Source organism: Pholcus phalangioides, unplaced genomic scaffold, assembly GCF_987345545.1.
Source record: "Pholcus phalangioides strain wild (caught in Gottingen) unplaced genomic scaffold, Ppha-v1.0 ptg000015l_1, whole genome shotgun sequence".
Classification (NCBI taxonomy): domain Eukaryota; kingdom Metazoa; phylum Arthropoda; class Arachnida; order Araneae; family Pholcidae; genus Pholcus; species Pholcus phalangioides.
Genome location: NW_028301608.1, coordinates 5245832 through 5265450, shown reverse-complemented (window position 1 = coordinate 5265450; position 19619 = coordinate 5245832). Strand labels below are relative to the sequence as shown.

The 19619-nt window shown below is 32.6% G+C and overlaps 1 protein-coding gene across 1 annotated transcript in view; it reads right to left on the bottom strand.

Annotated features, from left to right (window-relative positions):
- Positions 1-19619, bottom strand: part of Vps53 (vacuolar protein sorting 53) — a 39028-nt gene that overhangs the window by 10471 nt on the left and 8938 nt on the right. The window contains exons 4-17 of the mRNA XM_089242660.1: positions 19009-19139; positions 17892-18045; positions 17073-17188; positions 16814-16933; positions 16632-16710; positions 15591-15658; positions 14971-15043; positions 13085-13227; positions 11132-11294; positions 7720-7842; positions 6401-6495; positions 5574-5813; positions 3572-3713; positions 510-592 (exon numbers count right to left, since the gene is read on the bottom strand). Coding sequence (XP_089098786.1) covers positions 510-592; positions 3572-3713; positions 5574-5813; positions 6401-6495; positions 7720-7842; positions 11132-11294; positions 13085-13227; positions 14971-15043; positions 15591-15658; positions 16632-16710; positions 16814-16933; positions 17073-17188; positions 17892-18045; positions 19009-19139 — 1730 coding nt within the window. The remainder of the gene's footprint in view (positions 1-509; positions 593-3571; positions 3714-5573; positions 5814-6400; positions 6496-7719; positions 7843-11131; positions 11295-13084; positions 13228-14970; positions 15044-15590; positions 15659-16631; positions 16711-16813; positions 16934-17072; positions 17189-17891; positions 18046-19008; positions 19140-19619) is intronic.

Genomic DNA, 19619 nt, shown 5'->3' with positions numbered 1-19619 from the left:
AATCTGTGGGTGAAAAATTCATTTCCAATGCAATGAAGGTATTGAAAAATGCAAAAAGTGTGATATGAAAATGCAACTGCAGTTAAAAAAAACATTTACATTCTAAACACTATATTGGCTATAAAATGAAGATTTTTTGGGTATTTAAAGTAAAATTCAATATTATGAAATTTTATTTTTAAAAAATCCTATATTTTTCATATTTTATGGCTTGCATATATATACACTGATATGTACATTTAAACATCATAAAATGTATGAAAATCTGGAGTACACATAGAAAATTAACCTCTGGTCATTTTGATTGCCATCTGTACTTTTAGATAGAACGAAATGCTGTTCTTTCTATATTGAACATATTTGATTTCGTGGAAGAGTTGATCCACTTTGCCCAAGAATATTAAGAAGACACCAACGAATAAGGCAAATACGCAAAATATATACTTTTGTGTATTTGCCTTATTTGTTGGTGTTTTCTTAATATATTTGATTTCTTCTCTTAGATTTACCTGTGGAAGACGTCTTGCTCAGTTGCAAGACTTATCTGATTTGCATATGAAGGATCAATTTTCTCTTTCAGCTTCCCTTCCAACTGAAATATAAACAAATGAGCAAAGTTTAGAAAATGGAAAATCTATATTTGGTGACAGGCACAGAAGATAATATAAACAACTAACTTTTCAGAGCTAGGAATCAGAACCTACATTCAAAATTATGAAACTGAGAAGTAAAAATACTAAAATAAGAAAATAATAGTGATGAGAAAACAATTTTTCATGCTTCTATATCTAGACAGATTTTCTACAGAATGGAAAAGAAAAAAAAGCTTCTATAGCCTATAAAGTAGCCCCTCAAAAATCAGCATAGTTTTGTTTCCATAGTATTCTGACTGTGAATAAGTAATTATTACTTAATTATCTCACTTAATAATTGCTACTATCTCAGCGATAATGCTTTCATTTAAAGAATGTATATCTCAGAGAAATTCATGTAACTTAGAGTTTGTATTTATGGAGTGTTGATGTATAACCAAATTATTTAAAGTATAACACAGATACGTAATAACCTAATGAAATTGATAATATATAAATAACTATACATACAGGATGCACAGCAAATAGGCGGTACAGCAGTTTACTGGCAAACCATTGATCCTAGAGGTATACTTCCAATTAAAAAGTTTCCAAATAACGTGTGTAGTGTACTCAGATATTTCATTCATATTTCAAGGGGTTGTATGCTTATTAATATGAAAACACTAACTTTTGATAGAGTACTCAATAACCCAGTTAGAAAGTTGTTACCCTGTTTCTCCTGATGCCAACAAAAACCTCCATGTTTTTAATATTCACTGAGCAATTAGAATTCAAAAAAATGGAGGAAAGTTCGGAAAAAGCAGCTCTAAATGCAGTTTTACCCACATTTAACACTTTTTTTCTAAATTACCTCCATTTTTCAAATTTGAATATCTCGGTGAATATCAGCATTTTGAAACATGGAATTTTTTGCTGGAATCGGGAGAGACAGGGCAACAACTTTCTAAATGGGTTTTGGAGACTATAAAAAAGTTAATTTTTTATTTTAATAGCAATACATCTCCTTGAAACATGAATAACATATCTGAGTACTGCACATTATTTGGATACTTTTCTAATTGAAAGTATGCCTCTACGATCAATAGTTAACAAGCAAAATGCCACACCCCTGTATAATGCAATCAAGTATCATAACTCACTGTCTATAACAAATTGCTCAGTTAAAAATATATATACAGAGGAACTTAGGTTTACAAGTATTTCAAAAGACAAGCAAAAATTTTGAATAAAGCCTGTAGTGAATAAATCACTGTAGTGTATGTATACTTTATAGTGTTACAGTATTATTGAATTGTCATTAGCATTGTTTTCTTTGATTAAAATTCTGATGGCATTGTCATTGCGTTACCACAAGATGCTCATTAGTGAGATCTAGTGAGATGGATTTGAGCATTTCTTCGATGTATGTCTCATCTGCATCAACAAATTTTAGGGATTTTACCATTTTAATTATGTCATACTACAGGGTTGTTTGGTTTAAACCAAGTGGGGGGTTTTTTTTTCAAAAAATCAAATAAAAGTGACCTAAATATCACCTTTTCCTTGAAAAATATCATATTGGTTCATTATTAGCCAAAAGTTTTCATTTTTACCACATTTAATATTCTTGGGGTACATTTTGATGGTATATCTTTAAATGGTATAAGTGGCTTTTTTCCAAAAAGTCTCATGAATATCTGAAGTCTCTGAATATATATATTTTTTTCATATGAATTATCTTAGTTATTTAAAGTTATAAACAGAAGCCAAAATTTCTCATTCTTACAACATTTTCTAGCCTTTGGCAACATTCTAATGCTCTATATATCTTTAGCAAATTCATTAATAAGGATTGCATCACACATCTAAATGTAGTGGTGTATTATCTCACAGGGTTTCTTTTTCTCTTCACAAAGCAGCAACATTGGTGACACCATCATGCTAGGGGCAGCTGGTCCTATAATCCAATAAAGGCACCAGCTGTCCCTGAAGGACAAAGACTGGTGTACTAGTAGTTACATTACCTCACAGACATTTTCATTTTCTTTCCCATAAGAAGTAGCACATCTCACACTGTATATCACCCAGTCTTACTATTCAATAGTTGTTTTTTTTATATACTTTCACTGTTAGGCCCAGCTAATCAGGGTTTTACTATATAGTAGTAATAACAGATTTATGAAAAATAATCTGCTATATATAGGGTGATTATAATTGACATTTTGATTCCAAAACTATACAATAAGTACTGGTTAGAATGACTAGAAAATTTACATGGATACTCCTGAAGCAATGGAAGTTTCTTTCACAAAAGAAAAAGTGTAAGTAGTGCAAAATGTGCAAGTAGATGATGCTGTACTTGGCCAGCAGTATAATCTATTTTATGCAACCACATCATTTCAGCACTTCCACAGCATCAGTGTGTAGATAACTTCTATCAAGATCCACATTGCAATACCAGCGAAGCAGTTGCTGAAGACCCATTTTGACAATAACAGGATTGCACAACACCTGGCCGGCCATCAGTTCACTTGACCTTAACCCTTGCAACTTCTGGCTGTGGGGGGTACCACAAAATGTTATGAACAGTGGTCAGATTGCAAACTTAAAACCTTGCTATAATGATGCTACATATAACGATAAATCCCTCTACAAAGATTTTTTTCCAAATTTTGTTTGGAAATGTCTATACTCTAATGTTAAACTACTGCCTCTCAATGAAATGATAATATCTCTACAACAATACTTTTTCTTGGTCTGCAGAGTATCGTTGTATCAAGGTTTCACCGTATTATTGTTGTATTACTGATTAAATGCCATTTTTATCAGCAATTTTTATGAGAATGAATAGCTATGGAACAAATCACTCCAGTTTTCAATATTTCCTCTGAAAAAATTTGTTTCAATGTACGAGTGATTCAGATTATGAGTGAGTCCATGAAATTAAATATGTTTGTGAATCAAAGTTCACCTACGTATATATTCTAAACACAAACCTGCTGAGTAGTTTCTAGGCAGTAATCAGCAGTTGTCAATATACTACAAACATGAATCTGCTCTGCTGGGCTCAACTTTGTAACTTCTCCATCTTTTAAGAGACTCTGTATAAGACTTGTAGAAGATTGCACATTGGTATACCTGGTAAAAGATTATTGAAGACACTGATTTATATATATATATATATATATATAAGCTAGTTTTAGACCACTTTCAAATCATGTCAAAACAAAGATTTATATTTTTAGTCATGTTATATTTTTATTTGCAATGATCAAATTGCAATGATATCAGAGTTTGGTATATATTTAAAACTATGTAATATATATAATTTTTTATATTGAATATGTTTTTATTTCATCCTGTATAATTACATAAATTCCAGATCCTGAAATTCAGCTAATGAGCTGGATTAGGTACACACACATTTAATATTTAACTGACACACCTCTGACAACTCACTCTATACCAAACTTTCAGAGGCTGGAATAATTTTCTGTTTCAGAACACTTTCATAATCTGAAAAATCCAATTCTTTAATATCTAGATGATATTCATTTTCACCGCACTATCCGGTCTAGTTAAATAATAATAATTCTCCATGATAAAATGAGAAACAATTTACTTTGCCAAAGCGTTTCAAGTGTTACCAATTTGTGTAATCATTTATCAATGAACAGTAAAATAAGTTTTAATAAATTTTGTAAGAATTAAGTCTACATTAATATTTTGTTTATTTTTAAAGTTCATGTATTCATACTGTACATACTGTTTACCTGATTTTATATTCCCTGCAGTTAAGTTAGACATTATAAAATTTATTTTAAAATATGTACAATATTTTTATTCTTGGATTTCCTTTTTGTTTGTAATAAATTTTTAAAACGTACAACAGCATGCGCATACACCAGGAGAAGGGGCAATAGAGCTGAGATTGTGGTGTATTTTTGCAGTAAAAAACGAAATACTGGGTAACAATAAAAAAAACTTGATTCCCCCCTCCCCAAGAAAGACCTGCTTACAATATTGTACATATTACAGTGCATAACAAACAACATTTATAAAGTACAAGCCTATAGTTTGAGGTTAGAAAATATTAATAAGAGCGGGTTTTGATAAAGGGTGTGTTTAATGGTATGGGTGGGGTAGAAAATGAGCATTTATAGAACACCAGCCAATCTGGCTTTTTTGTTATCTGGTATGCCCTTCCGCCACATTAGGCAGAATAGTCTGGAGTCTACTGTAAATATAAGTTGATGAAGTATTAAAAAAAATTATTTGAAAACTTGTATTTAAAACCTTCTCTCACTAAAAAAGAAGTCATTTGCACCTAATGATATATAGAGGCATATTTACGGGAGGGGGGGGGGGGAGCTGAGCAGGCTATACCCTACGGAAAACAAATTTCAGGAATGGGTGGTCAAGAAAATTAAAATAGAAGAGGGCAGCAAAACCATAAATTCACTTTTGAACGTGTAGTGCTACCATCTGTTGACCAGAAAGGTGACGATTAATAAAATACTGATACAAAAAATGCAAGAAAGACAATTAAAACAATGGGCCAGAATGGCAAGAATCCTGCATGTCCAAGCCTAGCAGGAGCCAGTCCCCAAAGCTAAGGGGAGGAGTTAAATATACATAATCATAAAATACAAAAAAAACAAAAAAGGTTTGAATTATCAAAATTTAATCCTCCACACACTGCTGTACTGATATAATATGAAGAAACTGTATATTTATTGAATTTATTATTTTTCATGTTTATTTATGAAATGCAAAATAAATTAATGATATTACTCTAAATAGAATTTCTATAACATTTTTTAATACTTGATTAACCCTTCTAAATATGAAAAAGTTTCATCTTTGTTTCTTTGACTCATTCAACATGTTTTAAAGAAACAAGTAAAATTTCTTTTAATCACAAAAAAATTCCATGCTATTTATAAAAAAAAAAAATAGAGAGAATGAAAATGACAGAGGTTTTATGAAATAACTCACTTTGGTAAGTTATTCTGCAGTATTTTTATAGCGTATTCTTTCAAGTATTTCTTGAATGCAGAAGTCAGAAGAAGCATTGGTTGCCCTGTGCTGAGCTGGGTGAACTGAATGATGCATTTTTTATAAAACATAAATAAATCTCCACAGGACGGAAGAACTGAAGCATTGTCAACTTCTGGTCTAGGTAATTTAGACTTTTGCATGTCTTCAACAAACCCATCCATCAATTTTGCAAGATTTCTGCAATAATTTGGAAAAAATTAACGGATATTAAATTTGAGCACACACATTCATGGTAAAAATTACCTTCTTTCAAATTATACAAGCCAAATGAACAATGTAGAATTCATAAGATACATAAAAAATATAAATAATGCATCTATATATATAATTGATTTTCTGTCTCTGTGTGAGTGTGTGTATGATATTTGTCAGCTCTATACAAATCTAGGATTTTGGGACAATCACCACCAAATTTTGCATATATATACTAAACGGAACCCGACTTGAACAATAGGCTACTTTAAAAGTTTGTCAGAGCTGGGCAAATGACGGAAATGGGTGAAAACTGTCGGGAAATAATGGTCCCCTAAACCTCATCAATGACTTTTGGCATGTTTATTATGGTTACCGTAGTTCCCAAACAGTACATTTCAGATATTTTTATCCCTTTACAATGTTTTGTCACTTCTTTAATACTGCCAGTAATTGGAAAAAACTCTGGCAGCGCTGGATAGTATAGCTAATGGAAAATAAGAAAGAAACTAGTATAACTTAAAGCATTGGTACTGTAGGTGTTAAACAAGAAATTCTCAACATGGACTTACTTTTCTTGGAATTCCACGTATACATTCAAATGGGGTTCGAAGCACTGGGAAATGATACCCTGGAAGATGTTAGTTTTTTGTTTCACCTGTGAAGTCTGAAAAAGATAAAAATACCATTTGTTCCATGGTATGTTTTAGAGACAATGAGGTGAGGAAAAGGTACTACTACTACTTGACCGTAATATGCACTTCAAAAACATTACTCTGAGGAATTTTTAACGAATTGTTACATGTCAGAATGTGTGTTCTGAGTGTGTGGGTGGCCCTAAGACATTGATAATGTCCGAGTTATGTGTGTTTCATGGGAGGCCATCTGTCTTCCATATTTTAAAGTTAAAAAATGGCAGATGCCAGAATTTTTGTGTTATCTAAATACCATGTCGAATGTCTGCTTGCTCTCTTCAGAGAGACTTTTTCAAATGGAAGACCGGCTTGCATTTGAAGTTGGAAAACCACAGAAAAAAAAATTCAACCAACCAACACTGTGCCACCAACAGGATTTTAATCTTAGTACTCATGATGTGAGTCCAGCATGATGCCCACATGGCCACACAGCAGCTTAGACAGATACTAAACCCTGAAAACCTTGTTTACATCTTTTTAAGTGGAAGAAAAATTGGAATGTTTCTTAGAAAATCATAAATTAGGGAGAGATAAAATTAAGGGAGCAGAGGGGGAAAAAAGCGAACAAATTTGTGTTTTACCCAGTGCACAAAACAACAAATAGGCTGCAAAATTCCCGTTATTTTCACACCCATCAACAATGTGAGTCAGTGAAACACTGCAGTGTATTGAAGACTTAAAATTTCAAAGAAAGACACAAAAAAATTGTATTCAGGTATTGTATTGTATTCAATTGTATCCAATTGTATTCATCACAGCACACATTTATTTGGTAAAAAGATCCAGATATTGCAAACAATTCTAAAAGCCTTTTCTCTCTCTCAAAAAAATTGGATTCCATGGATCCAGGTGAGTTAGAATAATGAAGTGGTTTTACTGCCAACAATATGCTATTGACAAGTAGTGCCATCTTAATGCATGAACCCATCCAGGCACGGCCTGGGGGAGGGGGGGGGGGCTTCATGAAAATGAGATCTGAATAAAACTTGTGAGAGTAAATATACAAATTGGTAGGCGGGAATTTTCAGCCAGTCAGATGGGGGCCTCAGAAAAATCTCTTCACTCTGGAACTGGGGGGGGAGGGCACATGTTGATCTCAAGATGGCTCTGCCAACAAGAAAAAAAAATTTCTTGAGTCATATTCCTATGTGCATATGACAATAACCAACACCAAATAATGATATAGAATAACTTACTTTACCACTGGTGCCATCATCATTTTGTGAAGAAATTCCACTAGCTTCTTCTTCCATTATGTCTTCCTTGAAAGGATTTGAACCATTTTCGGGTTCTTCAAATGGATTTCCTGAACTCTGAGACTGGGAAATGAGAAAAAAAACTCTCACAATAATGATTATATGAATATGAAAATTTTCTTTGCATAGATTTTGTAGTCACATCATCACTATTTGACATTAGTTTAATATAATTTCATATACAGTGAAATCTTGATATAACGATGCTCTGCAAACCAAGAAAAAGTATCATTGTAGAGGGATTATTGTGAAGCAACAGCACAATATTAGACTATAGCCATTTCCAAACAAGACTTGAAAAAATATCATTGTACAGGGATTTATCATTAGATTGAGCATTGTTGCAGAGAGGTTTCATTGTATACTACTCTTGTTACTATTCATGTTATTTTTGCAGCATACTTCACTTTACATATGACCTCAGGATATCGTGATTCTAATATTTCAATCAAGCTAAATGCACAAATTTATTGTCCCACATGCCCAGGGCATGTGAAAATCCTTACCGGGCATGCCAGACACCGGCACATAACCAAAACTTTTTTTTTTCATCAGCGAGGATGTGAGTACATTTCTCTTGCATATGTTTGTTGTGAAATTCGAAATAAAAAAGTTGAAAGACAATTTAAGACTGAAATTACCATAACAAGGCCAAATTCAGTCATTTTGAGGAACACCACACTGTTTATATGGGGATTGTAGTAAGGCACGTATGGATTTATAAGGCATATAATAAGGTTTGTTGATGGTGTATTCTTAATAATTCTAATAATTTCAAACTAGGGCATTATAAGGCAGTTGTGGCGAAATACACAGTCAATGTAATCTATTTCATTTTTACTATACATAATATTTTGCTGCCTTATGCTGCTGCTGCCGCTGCATTTTTTGCACCTACCAAAAACCTGTATTGAAACAGAAATCGGTTATGACACGTGAAGAGAACAGCAACTTGACTTCTTTCAGGCATCAACGGCATGGAAAATTATAATTGGTGGTTGATTTTGAACTTTGAATTGGTGACCACACCAATTTTACAAGGATCAGCATCAATGGACAGAAAATTTATGAATTTGACCAAATGAACTAAAGTTTGGCAGTCTTCTACTAAAGCAGTCTTTGACAAAGGCAAAGTTGGCAATATTGCCATTTGCTGGGGGGGGGGTGATTTAAAAGATCGGGTAGGGATAGTATAAGCATATAAGCAGCAGATAAAATAGTACTGTATAAGATCTTATGGGATGGCTTAAGAGGGGATGATGGGGAAAAATTCTGAGGAGGGGAGAGAGAAAGTGAGACAGATTATTTTAAGAAACTCTGCGCCAAAGTTTTCCATCACAGCCACGGTAATGTCATGGCAGATTCAGATGCTTTATATTAGATATTTGTATATTCATCATGACTTTTTTTTAAGAGGATTATATATATATATAAATATGACATAAAACTTTTTACCCATGAAGAAACTATTTTTACAAGGAAGTAAATCCAGTAATAATATTAAGCAATATTTTTCTGGCATGTACAGTCAAACCTCTCTTTCTCGAAAAACTCTAACTCAAAATGTAAAAAATCATTGCATTCACTATAATAAATCAATACATCTCTCTGTTTTGAAGTAATTTTCGAAAAACAGTCTATCTTGAAACACCCCAAACCACTGTGATAGTAAAAATGAAACATGGATATTTCTTTTTTTTTAGAAAAAACCTGGCTATTTTACCTGTGGTGAAAGAAACTGATAAGAAAGGATTATTCATATTACAACCCATTGTGTTTATGGATATTATCAATCACAGGCGAATTTTATGATTGACGGGGAGGGGGGGGGGCTGATGTAATGTGGATGGCTTGTTCAGCATGACAAAAAGTCCGCCAACAGACAACTCAAAATTGCTTCAAGAAACCTCTGGGTTTGGAACCAATCATCTCTGTGATGAAGGATCAGATCTAGTGGTTCACTTCAATTCTAATGATTCTCAGAACAATGCTGAAGATGAAATTTCTGAAAAACATTACTAAAAAAATAATTGAATCTCAAAATTTCATTTTCAAATTTCATGGACATGAACACTACTAACTTGCAGCACCTTAACTGATTCCGAAATAGTGAAATGTATGGCTGACCCGGGTGACGAAAATACAGCAGGGGCATCTGAAGTGTTTCGAACCAATGGGTACTGATTTTGAACTTTATGTAAGAAGCGTTGATTTCTGAATCAATTCTGGGGTGCTCGTACGAGTGTCACAAACTACCATGGATGCTCAAGCACCCACAGCATCCCCCACCTTTTATGTCACTGTGTACAGGAATTAGAAAAAAGTGAGTTAAAAATGAAAGATGCTGTAAAAATACTGCAGCATTTACCACAGCAAACTGAGAAGATACGGCCCGGAATATTTGCAGCTCTTACTAGTATAGATGACATTGTGAAGGAAGGCTCAAAGAGCAAAAGACATGCATCAATCTAAGCTTATGAATTATTTTAAATATGGTATGTAAATAAAAATTGAATGAAACAAAAAATTAGAACACATTTTTGTGTATTTGTATATAGTGTGATTTATATATTGTGTAACTTAACCAACAATTTCATTTTAGTATGTAGTAAAATATAGTCGGCCTACGGTATTTTAGTTTTTATCAATCAAAATTTGCACCTTTTTTGGTTTTTTTTTCCTTCTTACGCAAATAAAAACTTGAAATTTCTCGAAAAAACCATGTCTCAAAATTTTTTTCAGTCCCGTCAGTTTCAAAATATAGAGTGACTTGACTGTATTTCAAGTTGAACATGTAAATTTTTTAGATTTGTCCAGTCATGACTTTAACCGGTTATTATTTATTATATTTTCCAGCATATAATTTATAGACATTTAAAATATTCTGAAGTTTTTCTGCTTGATGACTGTGACTCTCTCTGTCTGCAATTTTTTCTTTTGAGACGTTGGAATAGAAATGAATATTTTAAGAAACCAATTTGTGAAAAAAAAATTATTTTAAGGTTCAAAATATGGTGCGTAGATGGCAGAAAAATCGAAAAATTTTCCCTACAAAAACATGATCAACAACCTTTTCAGTTCTATAAAATTTCATTAAGATAATGAAATTTACATACCCCAATTATATGCAACTGTGGATCAGGCAAAAATGACCACTAAGGGTAAAAAGCATGTGTCACCAAATGAATTTTAAGGAAAAAATGAGTGGAAAAACTATTTGTGTGTGATTATTAACTTTGAGTGATAAAAAATGAATAGAATAATAGGTAAGCCATAATAAACACTTATTAGTTTTTAAACTTAAAGTCAGATTCAGAAATCTATAACTTAATTGAAAATAACAATAACATACCTGCTTATTTTCAGATGATAAAGAAAGAGACGAATCTAAGGTACATCCTGCGAATCGTCGTGAAAGTAGAGATTCGAAATTTACAGTGAGTTGTATTGCTAGCATCAGCACACGAACCTCAATTTCTGACTTGCGAGCCATCATGATTTTAGAGAGACTTTTCCTGCATATTTTTAAAAAGCATAGGTTTTTTTATTATGTCTGGTCTGAAAACTAGGATCAACATAAATTTTGTGAACACAAGGAATAAGATATTTTCTGGATATTATTATTATTCTGGTGTATGAACACACTTCAAGAATATTACTTATCAAGGTACACAATTGCAAAAGCAATGTTTGGTTTATAATTTGAGAGCATAAATCAAGAGGCCATACATGAGGTCAGAACTATCTGATTGAAAGTAAGATAAAATTTTGATATTTAATGTAACATCAAACTACAGCTCTTTGCATAATACGCACAGTCTCAAGAAATGAAATCCCATAATCTGACCTCAAGGAAACTTGGAAAAAAATAACAATTCAAAACTTAGTGCAGGGCAGGGATTAAAAAATTGAAAAAATGTTAGGCATCAGCCAAATTTCCCAAGAGCCAAGCATATCTTTTTTCATGAGCAAAAACAGCTGAAAAGATTTTTTTAAGGCTTTTCCAGGCCATGTTGACCTTTTTTCATGTTGGTGGAAATGCTTACATAAATTCCCAAAATTCTGCGTTGCCCTCAGACTTTTTCTTAACAGTCTTTTTAACTTTAATTTAGTCCTTGCACGTAGAGTTTTAGGTGCTAACTCTGATTTTTCAGTCATCATAACAACCCTGTACCTGAGATGTGTTAAGCCCTGGTGTAAGGTATAAATCATATATTGCGTGAAAATTAAATATTGTGAATGAAACTATATCTTTAAATCTAGAAAAATTTTCCAGATAATATTCTTCCATTGACATTCATAATTTTTATACATAACTTCATAAATAAACTTGGAATTACTCATTTTTTTTCTATTTTTCTCATACTTTTTTTCTATTTACTTAATACTATATTTCATGTTTTACTTCATTCAATGTACTTCATTCAATTCTCCAACTTACAAATGCCTGAAATTGTTAAAATATATATATAAAGCATATACTTACACATATAAGCATTTTTTTTTTTCATCGAAAAATCTGTTCCTATATAAGGGGGGGGGGGCGGTTCACATACTAGTGTATATGGTATATGTATTATGGCATGTATGACATATTATAAATCAAATCTCGTGATATGCAGCAAAAACAATAGAAATTTACTTGATAACGCATGATAACTGTTATGTCATAATTAACATAGGTAAAGAACTCACAGATTAATTGTTCATTTTATTTCTCTCCATGTGGTAGCTTTAGCTTTAAAGTAATCAATCTGCTACTGTTAGTGTGTAAATGATAGGTGAAAATTCCAATCTACGGGAACCTTGCGAAACAACAAGCAAAACTGCTTGCCTTAACTTAAACTTGGGGAGTTTTCAAAAGATCAGCTGGATGGCAGCAGAAATTCAAGAAAACACAATGCCTGACTTTTCAGGTAATATGCGGAAAAAGCACAGCTGTGAATACAACACCAGTGAATGGGAAGAAAAGAAGCTAAAATCATTGATTATACTGAAATTACAGCCAAATGTTATGATGCAGTAAACAAAAATGAGTGATTTTATTTGGAAATATGACCAACTAATTTTTTTATTTCCCATATTTTTTTTGTCTCTCTCATTTATGAACTTTCAATTTTATAAACCAATTACCAAGTCTCCACACGTTCATAAAAACGATCATCGACTGTAGTTAGGCTCTATGCCACAACTTCAGCTTCTGATCAATTTGACTTATATCAAGATGTTTAAAATGGAACATACTCGAAGTCAATAAATGTAAATGTAAGTGAATAAATGTAATAAAAGAAACTTTTTGTCATACTTTGTAATGTAGCAAAACTCTACAGCTATCCTTTTGCTAACTTCCCAGTCAGAAGGAAATAGGCGACCAAATTTCTCTTCAAACTCTACCAAGTGTTTTTTTATCCAATTGTAACGTTTCTCTATCTTATCCAGCCATGCTATCTAGAATGAGAAAATATAAAACAGCTATGCAGTTGAGCTAGAATAAACTGTGTTCACCAAGTTTAATTTACTTGTGTGTTTCCCTTTTTCCCACTTAAATTCAACTGCAGTTTATTAGAGGTAACAAATTTTGTATGTTTTGCATTGTCATGTGTAACTAACCTCCTTTGCTTCTATGATCACGTGACTAAGGCTTTGGGTAAGAGCAAAAATGTCGACGTTGTTTACCTTGATTTCCAGAAGGCATTCCATCGGGTCCAACATGGCAAACTATTGAAGCGTTAACACAAGATTGGAATTGGGGGCAACTTGCTGAATTGGATAGAATCGTGGTTAAGAGATAGGTCGCAACGAGTTATGGTGAACAGGGAATTCTCTGGTTGGACAGACGTCACAAGTGGAGTTCCTCAGGGAAGTGTCCTTGGCCCCATACTTTTTTCACTTTTTATCGACAAACTCGTATATCGATGGGATTACTAGCAAATTCGCAGATGATGTGAAGCTAATGGGGGTAATCGGGAATGAAAGCGATAGGGAGTTGCTCCAGACCAACTTAAACAGGATTGCAGCATGGGCAAATGAATGGAGCATGACGTTTAGCGTAGATAAGTGCATGGTCGCTCATTTTGGCTTGAACAACCCACGGTTCTCTTACGAGTTGAATGGTGTCACTATCCCGGATGCAACCAGGGTCACCGATTTGGGAATTCTCATTGACGAGCGGCTTAGGTTTTCTGAACATTGTTCAGCGGTGGTCAAAAAATTGAATAGAATGCTTGGTCTCATTTTCAAAAAGGTCTCTTTGCGTTCTCCTAAAGTCATTCTTCCGCTTTTTCGAGGCTTAGTTCGTCCTGGACTGGAGTATACTGTAAGGTTTTAGATACCATACCTGCAGAGGGACATAGACTTGGTTGAAGGGGTGCAGAGAAGAGCTACGCTTGTCCTTATTGGCACACAGGGCTTGAGTTATGAAGAAAGACTTCATTTTTTGAATATGTTTACATTGGATGAACGCAGGTGTCGAGGAGATATGATCGAAGTGTTCAAAATTTTCAATGGGATGGATAGGATGGACCATGAACTTTTAGTACACCACCAATCGACTGCTTTTACAAGGGGACACCAGTATCGATTGGTGAGGGACAATGCAAGGCTATGGTGTCGCAGGGAATTTTTCTCTAATAGGGTTGTTAACAAATGGAATAGCTTACCTCCGGAGGTAGTAGATTGTAACACAATTGACACGTATAAAAAGAAGTACGATAAACATGTTGGGGTAAATCGAGAAGCTATCCATTCTTAGAATAAGACAACCATAAGTATTCTTTATGGGCATTGTATAATATTTTATCATGTGTATATATTGTTTATAATTTGTGTTAATTGCATTTTTAATTGGGTTGCTGTATTATGACAACCATATTTTTATGGGCATATTTTTATCAGCCACCTCGTTGGGCATTTTGTCTGTTGTGGCGTTGTATTTGTATTTGTATACATAACACCACATTTTTGTCCCCTTCTCATTCATTTACAGAACACCATATTTTTGTCTCCTTCTCATTAATTCACAGAACTTATCCTTAATGTCAAAGTTTGAGTTTGTTCTAAAATATTTATTTGTTATTCAATTTGTAGTTACCAAAATACTTTATCAATTCATAATTATATCACTCTTATAATTAAATTAGATTAAAAAAATGTTTTATACCTGTCATCACAGTCTCAAAGTAGTTTACTTACTTCTTCGGTTTCTTGAAACAAATGTGTATACTCGGATAACTGCAAATTAACAAACCACTTCAATAATTCATTCCTGAAAAGACAATATATTTCAATTATTTTGTATCGACAGCTAACATTTTCATTGAAATTATCATAAAAAATCATCATAGTCAATAAAAACGTTCGAACAAGATTCAAATTAAAAATAGAATAATAATCCAGTGCCAGCATATTATGTAATAAATGAAAAATAATTAATATTAAGCAACTAGATTTCTCTGCTTTTTTGAAGAAATTAAGGTATAAATTGTAAGCTCAATAAATTACGAAATTGAATGGTCTATTTTATAACAGTTTTTTGGTAATTTTTCCTTATTTGCAGACCTTTCAATCATTCATAATTCACGAAGAATCTGTATGTTTAAATACCTAATGCTTTAATATAATTTTATGAAATTTGATATGAATTCACCAACAAACATACAAGACCTTATATGTTCATTCCTGTTCAGAACACTTACTTTTATATAAATATAATTTTATCGTTTTTCTAAAAAAAGCATGCATGGCAATGAAAGTATGATTACTTGTACATCCAAAACATTTCTATAAATTCTGGTATGAAGGCATAAACTCACTTTACTTTAGGCTCAAGTATAGATATCACGAGACAAGCTTCTGCGATTTGTTGACTCTGAGTGAAATGCTGAAAATTTAAGTAGCACAGATTTGAATTAGACAATGAAAAAAAATTAATATTACATCAGATGACAACTAAGATGGTAGACACAAAACAAAAGCACAGATTTTACCTATCACTGAAATATAATACAAAATATTGCTCTTAAAAAAACACAACTTCCTCTCTCCCGATTTATTAACAAATTATAGATGAAATAAGCAGCTGTATAAATGTTTTGAGAATTTATCATTTGATCATTTTTGTCACACCAGTGTCATTCTCTGCACACCACGGCTAATTAGACAGGTACCCACAATTTATTGCAGATTCGGAACAGCAGCTCTTTTTTCAACTCACTGAGAGAATGGCACACTAACCCCTCACTGTGTGGGACTCCCTGTAGTAGCAATCTTTTTCTGCCATCACGTTGCCATTTCTGTTGTACCCCTGAGTCTGGAAAATTTCTGACAAGTATGAATCATACGTCAAACTCATGACAAGTATGAATCATACATCAAACTTATGACAAGTATGAATCATACATCAAACTCATGACAACTATAAACATCCTTTGGAACTTCAGGTGACTATCTTATTGACCTAGATTACCGCACCCTTGAGAACTTCTTATAAGAAGTTTTTCCACAAATTTATCTCAACAGTTAGTGAATTTTTAATAATGAAAATTGCAATTATACCAAAATTTAAAATAATCAAGAACAGACACAGTTGATATCTTTGTATAATTATTTTCAAGGGATTGGAGAAAATTATCGTACTGAGGGAGATTTATAGTCACAGGTAAAATCTAATTTAATGTACATTTCACTTATGGGAAATTTTCTGGACCAAAGATTAGTATTGTTACACACAAGAATTTGATTAAATGGAAGTTTTGCAGTTTATTATAAAAATTTATTCAAAGTATTATTAGATTCTATTTATTTTTAGTAATGCAATTGAAATTTGGATATTTAGCATACAAAATATCATTCACCTTTGCATTCGGTCCAGCAAATGCATTCTGGAAATCATTTGTTATTTGTTCAGTCAGTTCCGCTTTGATACTTTGAGTCCTGCATATAGTAATCAATAAAACATGGATATTGTTTTACAACACTTTGCTTATCACATTCATTAATATAAGTAGAAAAAAAAGTTAATTTGTAAATTACTTACACGTCAGCCAATCTAGCGATCTGTGGAATGCCCATATACTTCTGAAAGTGTTCAAGAACATTCATCACACGTTCTAATAGTTTGGCGATTTCCCCATACTGATGTTTTTTTACCAAAGACCTAAATAAATATGTATAAAGAGTTATGCATTCAATAGGCAAAAGCAATTTGTGAATTTTTTCCATATTTATTACCAAATAATTCCTTATTATTCATGAAATCTATTGTTTATTCTGAAACAAAAAATCCCACAACTTACTGGAGTTTATCGACATCCTCTACCAGCATGTGCAATTGGTTCAGGGTCAAAATAGATGTAGTGAGATGACGCTTTGCATAATCAAGCTGTTTTATATCACGAGTGATTTCTTTCACCTGATCCAAAAAATGAACAATATTTTGAATTAATTTTTCATGCATGAAGCCACTCAACTTTATAATCACAGCATCTTTTTATTTTCCATTATTAATTTAGCGAACATAAGCACAGCTTTCGAACTAAATTTAAGGAATTGTCACTTAATTAGTTAAAAAAATATTAATTTAAATTCAACAGCAGCCAAATATGCAGACAAAAATACCATTTGCAACAAAATATTTTAAGTGATGACACATTTAAAATTTTCTTTTACCCTGGTTATTTAATGTAGTATTATAAACTTAGCAGATTCAATTTTTTTTTGCTCAAAAATGAAAAAAATAAATTTTCAAAACATCCATTCTTATAGAGGAAGAGTTTCTCAAACTTTTTCTCACCCCCGCTGCACCCTTTTCCCTAATCAACACTTATCTGTGGCGCCCATAGCAGTTTAACAAAGAATTTATTTGAAGAACCTTTAAAAGGGCCATTGCTTCTCGGCACCCCTGACATAGGTTGGTGGTGTACAATTTGAGAACCCCTGTTATAGACCATTAGGATTCTCCTGAATGACGGAAGAGAACATAGGAACAGTTTAACACATTTTTTCCTGAATTTTTCACCACTTTTGATAATTTCATCTACAAAACTCAGATGAAAATAATTTTGATTGAAATAATTAAATAATATAAAATTATCATAGAAAAAAAACATTCATGCCATTGTTTCAGATTTTTCAGCTTTGTCTTTGATATCCTTAATCCTGGCAAAAAGTTGCTGGATGGCTTTTTGAGCTTCTTCTAATGCCTGCCGCCCATCCTGATTGACACTTGTTTGTCCCCGAACAACAGCACGTATTTCATCGTCTAGTTGTCTGGAATGAGTTAAAATTAAGCTACATTCATTCTAATTGAAATGTTTTTACTTTCGAATGTAATAACACTATGAGGAAAAAATATCATACCAACTACCTTGTCTAACATTTAAACTGTTTCTATTGTTAGTGGACAATCGCAAATTTTCACTCAAAATTTTCCTCTTTCACATATGGGGAGGTATATCATTGATTACACTGAAAACAATTTTTTTTTTCATTTCCTTAAGGAAACTTTAATGATTTTAGGGTACATTGGGCAACTAATTGCAAATCTGTTGGTTTTGTCAGATTAGCTTTAGTTTTTGAGATAGAATGAAAACTAAGTTCCAATGTTAATACCATAAGCAGCATACAAATCACATTGAAACTGTGTGTTATAAATAGATAAAAAAAATCCTTGCATATGACATGTTGTCGCTCTTCTTTTTGTTAATGCAAGATATACAGAAAACTGGATGTTGTGAAGATATTTATTATTTGAGATGTTGATGTTGATTGAGGGACCTGGGTTCAACTCCCGGTAGAGGCAGAGATGAGGTTTTTTTTTCCTTAAAAAAAAAATCAACATCTCAAATAATAAATATCTTCACAGCATCCAGTTTTCTGTATATCTTGAAAAAAATCCTTGCAAAAATATCTCAGTTGTTTTGGGGCACTGATTTTGAATCTGGCATTCATTTTGTTATATTAGCTCAATTTTGGGCCAAATAAAAATTAAATTTCAATGGTAAATAAGCAGTATACAAATCATTGTTGAGAGTAAAGCCAGATTCGCAATCAGCAGCCTCAATATACCTTAAAATCACTGAAATATCTTTGAGAACAAAATCAGTGTTGAGCAGTGTTATTTGCGCATCTCAAAAACAAAGAAGCAAATGTATATAAATATAAAAAAATCATAATTTCAAATGACCAAGTCATAATAACACAATAAACACAACCCATATGTGGCGGAATTACCTGATTTTGAACTTCATCCTACCAGTAACCTCATCAATGCTTGTTAATGATTGCTCTGTTGGGAACAATGTATTGATATAATCAACAGCATTGAAATCTGGTCTGTCTAATGGATCCGAGCTTGGTAAGACCTTTCCAAAGAAAATTTATAGTGCATTACATACAAGAAAATCATCATAAAAATACACCAGATGGTTTAATCAGAAAAATAAGCAAATTTACTCTTTAGAGCAATGTGTATTATACAGAGAATATCCATAACATTAGAAATACACAGTTTATGAAACAAAACTTGAACTTTGAGTTCACATACACATAATGACAACAAAAAACGGGTCAGGTGAGTCTTGTTTACCAATTAATGGTATTTATTTTTTGTTTGAATTCACAATTATAGTAATAAGTCACATTAGTAATAAGACCTTTATGGAATGGTGTCCTATCCATATGGCATAGTTTCCAAATAGACTGCAATGGTCTTGGACTGCGATGGTCTCCAATGTGAGCACCATGGAACCATCCATCCTTCTACTTAGTGATCGCTCACATAGTTGGTATGTTGCAGTTAATGAAGGAGCAATTTCGTTTCGGCAATAAGTTTAGATAAGAGC